We start from the raw sequence: 8,006 nt of genomic DNA on the forward strand, positions 1-8,006 counted from the left end.
CGTGTCAGCAGAATGCAGGTGAGTGGCGTTGGTGGGGGCGGAAATGGTGGCAGACACGGCAGTAGGGGTGGTGGAAGCCACTGAGCGTGTGACATCAGCGATGATGTGAGGGGCGGAAGTGATGTCACGTGTGGTGCATGAGGAATTGTGAGGGGCGGAAGTGGTTGTGGGAGTGGTGGTGATGGGGGCGGAAGTTACATCATCAATCAGCGTGGGGGTGGCAGCTGCATCAGCCGCATGGCTAATGGCGTCCAAATAGTTCCAGAGGCCGGGGAAATCTTCTGGAATATTTGAGGAGCGCTGGTTATGGAGGTGGGTAGATAAACGTTTGTTGTACTTGCAGTTTTTGATGTTTGAGATGGAGTTGAAATACTGCTTGTTGAGAGTATGAATTCTCCTGAGGATGTAGTGCAGAGTGGATCCTTTGCAATTCTGAGAGATAGTGGCCCTCAGCTGAGGCAGGGCTGACTGTAGAGAGGTTAGGTGCCGGCGCATTGCTGCAAGTGTGGAGCGGAGGATCTTGAAGGAGAACTGTTGCTGGTGTTTTTGAATCTGTAGTCTGTACTGTTTGTCCTGTTTGGGTCCGAACTCTGCTGGTTTAAAGGTGCTCCGGAGTCCGTGTGGGATGAGTATGTTGACCAGGCATCCTGGTGCTAGTTTACTCCTTTCTCATGTCCCACCATAGTAGCTCTTGAAATTTGAGAGCTCTTGTGGTGCAGTTTTAGTGTCCCTATTTCTGAACTAGAAGGTCTACTGCTCCAGTGGTGTGTCATAGCTTAACTGAACAAGTTGATTAAGTATCTATAATACTGTAGCTGTTCATGTCACCTCTCACATTCCTGGTTTGGTCCAACCCGTCCATGCCAACCAGATATCCCAACCCAATCTAGTCCTACCTGCCAGCACCCAGCCCATATCCCTCCAAACCCTTCCTATTCATATATCCAACCAAATGCCTCTTAAATGTTGCAATTGTACCAGCCTCCACCACATCCTCTGGCAGCTCATTCCATACATGTACCACCCTCTGCGTGAAAAAGTTGCCCCTTAGGTCTCTTTTATATCTTTCCCCTCTCACCCTAAACCTATGCCCTCTAGTTCTGGACTCACCAACTCCAGGGAAAAGACTTTGCCTATTTACCCTACCCACGCCCCTCATAATTTTGTACACCTCTATAAGGTCACCCCTCAGCCTCCGACACTCCAGGGAAAACAGCCCCAGCCTGTTCAACCTCTCTCTGTAGCTCCAATCCTCCAACCCTGGCAACATCCTTGTAAATCTTTTGTGAACCCCTTCAAGTTTCACAACATCTTTCCGATAGGAAGAGAACAGAATTACAGGCAATATTCCAACAGTGGCCTAACCAATGTCCTGTACAGCCACAACATGACCTCCCAACTCCTGTTCTCAATACTCTGACCAATAAAGGAAAGCATACCAAATGCCTTCTTGACTATCCATTGAATGATGATGCAACTTCTTTGGAAAATATGACCTGTTCCTGTTTCTACTCTTTTGAGTTATTGGGGAAAAGGCACATGTACCTATTAAAATAACAGCAAAAGTGCTGCGGATGCTGGAAATCTGAAACAAGCATAGAAAATGCTCAGGAATCTCAGCAGGTCCAGCAATGTCCATGAAGAGAAAACAGACTTAACGTTCCGAGTCCATTATAACTTATCCTCAGGACGAGTTGTAAATAAGGCTGTGTTTGTAGCTAGCTGGGTGAGACCTGCATGAAGAAAGGTAAGGATGATAACAGCAAGCATTCATTACTGTAAGCAGTTTATATTTTATTCACTCATGGGACATGGGCATCACTCGCTGGAAAGGCATTTATTTTATTCATTTATGGGCTGAGGGCATCACTGGCAAGATCAGTATTCATTGCCCATCATATGGCTGTGGGACTGCAGTCACATGTAGTCCTGACCAAGTAACGATGACAGATAAAGGACATTAGTGCACCAGATGAGTTTTTCCAACAATGGATTCCTGGTCATCATTAGACTCTTAATTCCAGCTTTTTTAAAAAGGTTAACTCAGATTTCACCATCTACCATTGAACCCAGGTCCCCAGAAACATTCTCTGGATCTCTTGATTAACAGTCCAGCAATAATGTCACTAGGCCATTGCTTTCCCAGCTTGCCTGACACTAATTGTCATCAAAAATGTGGTGTTGAGCTGCCATTTTGAACAGCAGCAGTCCATGACTATACTGATAGGGATGGAGTTCTGGGATTTTACACCTACAACTATTTATCCAGATAGCTGTTACAGTGGGATGTGCAATAGTGAGGATTCATCATACAAGTCAGATATTCCTACAACAGATAACATTATTCCATTTGTGAAAGTCATCTATTCACTTTAACCAGGGAACCACATAACACATTAAAGGATTTCCAGACTAGGGACTCAGAGCAAGAAAAGAAAACAGATTTAAAGTTAGAAAACCCAAGGAATCTCTAACGTGTTTTTTACCCCACACAGTTACGGGCACATACAACAGACTCCTAGCTAACGAATTTAGTCATTCCTTCAAAAAAAAGTATAATATTTAATTGGGATTGAAGGTTACAGGATAGAATGAGACAAAGACCTTTAGGTACCTTGCAGGATCTTCATCTTCCTGCAGCAATGGTCATAAGGGAATCAGGCTGACTTACATTAAGTCTTTTGCACTTCCCTTTTTTGACTGTGTCAAGGTGACTCAGTACAAATAGGTTCAGGAACATGAAATGTTGATTCTGTGCAGGGAGTGAATGGAATGTGAGTTTGAGGGTGGTTAGATTAATATTGTAGAGATTTGCATTGGATATTTAGACTGGAGTTTGCTTAATGAGCTATTGAAATTGTGACCATTGATGTAGAGCTATAACGCTATTTCCATTCCTTTAGGAACCAAACAGGCAAACACATTCGGGACAGACAAACGGCATTATGCAAGCACAACACATACTAGCTGAGGTACCCACAGCTGTGAGTGCTGTGCCGATCTGTAGCCAAGGCTTTTCTAACTCCAAGGGGTCTACCTGTCAGAAGGACATCTGGAAGAATGCATTTGGTGTGTTGGAGACACAAGAACAGAAGGAAGAAAGGAGAAAAAAATCAATTAAGGCAAGTCTTTGCATTGTGAAAGTAATGCATTAACTTCAGCCAACTTTCTCCAATCTGTCCCCTGACCTTTGACCTCCACTTTTTCCAGACAATCTCTTGAGGGTATAAACTTGCAGGAGGGAAGGTTCCACAGGAACTAGTGGCCTTTTGGTACTCTGTCCAAGTATCCATAAGAAATAAATGGAAAGAATATGTATCTCATCATACAGCTTTTTGAAGTGTGGTCATTATTGTTATGTAGGAAGTGCAGCAACCAATTTGCTCACAGCAAGCTCTACAGCCAACAATGAGAAGACAAAATGCTAGGGAAACTCGGCAGGTCTGGCAGCATCTGTGGAGAGAGAAACATAGTTAACAATTTGTGTCCAGTATGACTCTTCTTCAGAAGAACTTGGAAGACAATTCTTAATGTGGGTTGGGAGTGTGGTGCTAGAAAAGCACATTCGGTCAGGCCTGCTCCTCAGATGCTGCCTCACCAGCTGTGCTTTTCCAGCACCACACTCTCAACTCTGATCTTCAGCATCTGCAGTCCTCACTTTCTCCTAATTCTTAACATGGGCAAAGATCGAGTCTCAATTTCAGCACTATCGTCACTTGTATAATACAACAATAGATTGTTCTTACTGGAAGTAATCAAGTATGGGGGGAGCAGGTTAGGGATGGCAGGACTGACATATGAGGAGAGATTGACTAGGTTAGGATTGTTTTCGCTGGAGTTCAGATGAATGGGGCGAGATCTCATAGAGATTTATAGGGACTAGACAGGGTATATGCAGGGAGGATGGTCATAATGACCAGAAGTAAGGGTCACAGTCTGAGGATTCAGGGTAGACCACTTATGATGGAAATGAGGAGACAGTTCTTCACCCAAAGAGTGGTGAGTCTGTGGAATTCACTACTACTAGTTGATGCCAAAACATCGAACATATTCAAGAGGCGGCTCGGTATAACTCTTGGGGTGAATGAGATCAAAGATTATGGGGAGAAAGCAGGATTAGGCTATTGAATTGGACGATCAGCCACGATCTTCATGAATGGCTCAAAAGGCCGAATGGACTCCCCCTGCTCCTATCTTCCATGTTTCTATGTTAGTTCGTCCTCAGGAGCAGTCAAAACCATTGAAGTGGTCTCAGAATGTCCCTACACACGTTGCAGAGATCTGCAGTCTTGCAAATCCAGTTATCATGTTAATGAAATATATTTTTTATTCCTACCATGGGAATTTTGTTCAAAGGTTAAGTTGTAAAAGATGTTGATATGACTTGTTTGACAATGACTGCTGTTTCCCCTCAGGCAATGGACACTGTGTTTTTCAATGAGTATGAAAGTAAAGTACGACCTTGTATTGATCTCATTGACCAACTGAGAGCTTTTGGTGTGGACAAAGATCTGGGACTTCCAGCCATCGCTGTGATTGGAGACCAGAGCTCTGGGAAGAGCTCAGTACTGGAGGCACTGTCCGGGGTGTCACTTCCCAGAGGAAAAGGTAAGAAAATTTCGGAATCAGTCATTACCTGTTCAACACTCTCACTCTGGGTGAAGAGGAAATATATCAATAGATGAACAATGAGCTCACTGTCCTAAGATACTATCAAACTATTTTACCAAATGCTACATGTTCATCCTGTGGTACAGTTTACAAGATTAGGAAAATGAACAGATCACACTGTTTTCATTTAAAATGCTGAGCATTTCAAATAGTTCACACTGTTCATTGGTTGAAAGACTCAGCACATTAAAATAAAAACATTCAATAAGTTTACTCTCAAATCGAACAGCTAGCAGGTAAGGTCACTTTTTTATTATCCAATTGACATCTATCCTACGTGCGATTCTTCTACTTCATCTTGTCCTCTATTTCTTTCATCATACAGAGAACTCTGGTTTTGTTAATTCTATCTTTCCCCTTCATGAAAATATGCCTTAACTATTCCTCTTTTAAATCAGGCCTTGTCCATTAGACTTTTGCCAGCCAACACTTAATTACAATTTACAGTAGTCATGGTCAAACAAGTAACTTCAATATCTTTTTCTATTTAACCATTGAACAGAATTACCATTTACCTGGGCCAGGACTGGTGTCACCCCATCAACACTGAGTCTCCCCCAGAAACTACTTTTGCTTCAGTAGCTAACTCAAACCACGTGATATTATAATCCTGCATCTCAAAATAATCCTCTACTTACATTTATGGGCATGGCCCACCTTGCTCCCCATAACCTGATACAGCAGGAACTCCTTCCTCACTGAGTTAAAAACATAGGCACAGATCTCCTGGTCTCCAGATATTTGCAACCCAGATGTATCCTGATAACTGCATGTCAGAGTCTCTCAGAAATTCTAACGCACTCACTGAGCAGTAATTGTCTGGGAAATTTAAACTTCCAATGATCAATTACTTATTGTCTCGATCAGTGTTTCTCAAGGGGGGCGGAAGCACCCCCTGAGGGGCATTTGCCTTCCTTCGGTGGGCATTAAAGTCAAAGGAGACGGCAAGGAGGCATTGAATGACTTTGTAGAAAGCTTACCAATCACTTGGAAGATGGCTGTGTCCTTGAAGGACATTGCTGTGTGCAGATGGATAGTCGCATAACACGAGTCTCCCTGCATCCATGGAGGCGTGCGCTCTGATTGGTTGCTGCGCAATTATTGAGCGTCTTCTCTGTGAATGGCAAGCCATTTGAACTCATTCGCAGTTGACACTGATTCTACTGCTGAGATCAATATTACCTAATTCGTGTCGCTTCTAGGAAGACGAAACGCAGCTTTTCAACTATTCTATTGGGTGGCAGAATGAATGCTCATTACAGCTAATTAGCCAATCAAATTTTGCCACTTGTCTGAGCGTCTTAAAATTATTATGATAAGGTAATGCCCATGATCCCATCAGGGTATTCGAGCGACAGTGTAAAAATGGCCTCATCAAGTAAGAAAAAGTGCAGGCAGTATAGCATGGACTATTTGCGATATGGCTTTATTCAATCTCCAACTAATAAGCAGTTACCACTGTGCTTGCTCTGTGAACAAAGCTTTTCCAATGAGGCCATGAAGCCTTCCCGGCTTATTAAACATTTAGAAAAGAAACACTGTGACAAAAAGGACTAAGATTTGGCATATTTTCAAACATTAACAAATAAATTCAATCAGCGACCAACGATTTCCACTGCTTTTTCAAAGATGGGAGCCACAAATATGGATGGCCTTGTGGCATCATGCAACATAGCAAAGCTAATTACAAAATGTGGTAAACCTCATTCCGTGGGTGAATCGTTGGTGCTGCCAGCTATTGCCGAAGTATTATCAACCGTGCTACATCAGGAACCATCAATGACTATCAAACGTATTCCTCTTAGCAACGATTCCATGAGAAGGCGTATCGATGAAATGGTCTCAAATGTTGAGGATAAATTATGTTCCCTTTTGATATCGAAAGAAATCGCCTTACAAATTGATGAAAGTACTATATGAAAAATCAAGCTGTACGTTTCATCGACAAAAATGAAATACGAGAAGAACTACTTTTTGCTCTGGATCTACCAACAGATACCAAACGTAAGACTATCTTCGACTGCGTCAAGGATTATTTTGATAAAAAGCCTGTTCCCCTCAAAAACATTGCTGCTTGTGCTACGGATGGCGCGCATGCTATGACTGGCCAACATTAGGGATTTGTCACATTATTAAAGAGAGAAGTGCCACATGTTTTCACAGTACACTGCATTATCCATCAGCAGCATCTGGCTGCAAAGAAACTTAGTGAAGCCCTCAACCATTCTCTACAAGTGATAGATGTGGTAAATTATATAAAGAGACATGCCCTGAATGAATGACTTCTCTGCCAACTCTGTAAAGATAATGAAGATGAATTTCTGCAATTGCTGCTACACACAGAAATGAGATGGCTCTCGAAAGGAAAATGCCTCAATCGTTTCCATGAACTGTTCAATTCTATCATTGAATTCCTACACAGAAATAATGAAAACCTTTGTATGAAAGCCGAAATCGTAAAACACGACTATGCATTTCTTGCAGATATATTCGATAAGTGCAATTTGCTGATCATTCAGTTACAAGGAGATAATGTGAGTTTCATAAAAGCAAGGAATGCTGTTACATCTTTTATTGCAAAACTTGATCTCTTTCATCGGAATATCAGTCGTCGTGAGTTTTACCAGTTCCCGAGTTTAAACAATATCGCAGAGGATGTTACTGATGATCAATTACTTATCTATTCAGCTCACGTTCGTGTACTGCAGCATGATATGAAAATATGATTTGCTGATCTTATCGAGATGGAGATCCCTACATGGCTGACTGACCCCTTTATCTCACGCGCAGAAGAAATGGACATTCGCCTTCAGGTAGAAATGATAGGGCTCCAAAGCGACACTGCAATGAAAATTCGGTTTTCGCAAATCCCTTGTTTGGATTCAAGACACCACCCGATGTCATTTCCTGCTATTAAGCGAAGAGGCAAAGCGGTTTGCATGACCATTTCCTACCTCTTTTTTGGTAGAGAAAGGATTCAGTGCTAGAATACAAGATAAGACCCGTAATCGCATGGGTGTTGTTCAGCGTGGTGACCTGAGATTGCTTTTGACAAAAATTGAACCAGATGTATATGATTTAGCAAGACAACATGAACCACAAGGATTGCATTGACTATTTTGCTATCACAGACTAAATTTTATACAGAGTGAGCCAAAAGTAGGTGGACAGTAAGAACAGTAATAAATGATAACATTTATTTTTTGTTGCATATAAAACATATTTCACAAAAAGTTTTCCATTTTCAGCACTGCAGTGTATTGCAGTTATAAGTGCAAAAACAGATTTTAGTGATTTAGGGGCATTGCATGATTTCAAGGATAAGAAGGGGGCAT

The 8,006-nt window shown here is 42.1% G+C and overlaps 1 protein-coding gene across 2 annotated transcripts in view; it reads left to right on the forward strand.

The window, feature by feature from the left end:
- The window catches only part of LOC122555398 (interferon-induced GTP-binding protein Mx3-like), a 45,986-nt gene that overhangs the window by 9,653 nt on the left and 28,327 nt on the right, over positions 1-8,006 (forward strand). For both annotated transcript variants that reach the window (XM_043701368.1, XM_043701369.1), the window contains 2 exons: positions 2,904-3,122; positions 4,416-4,608. In XM_043701368.1, coding sequence (XP_043557303.1) covers positions 2,904-3,122; positions 4,416-4,608 — 412 coding nt within the window. The remainder of the gene's footprint in view (positions 1-2,903; positions 3,123-4,415; positions 4,609-8,006) is intronic.

The sequence above is a fragment of the Chiloscyllium plagiosum genome, chromosome 12 (assembly GCF_004010195.1).
Source record: "Chiloscyllium plagiosum isolate BGI_BamShark_2017 chromosome 12, ASM401019v2, whole genome shotgun sequence".
NCBI lineage: Eukaryota > Metazoa > Chordata > Chondrichthyes > Orectolobiformes > Hemiscylliidae > Chiloscyllium > Chiloscyllium plagiosum.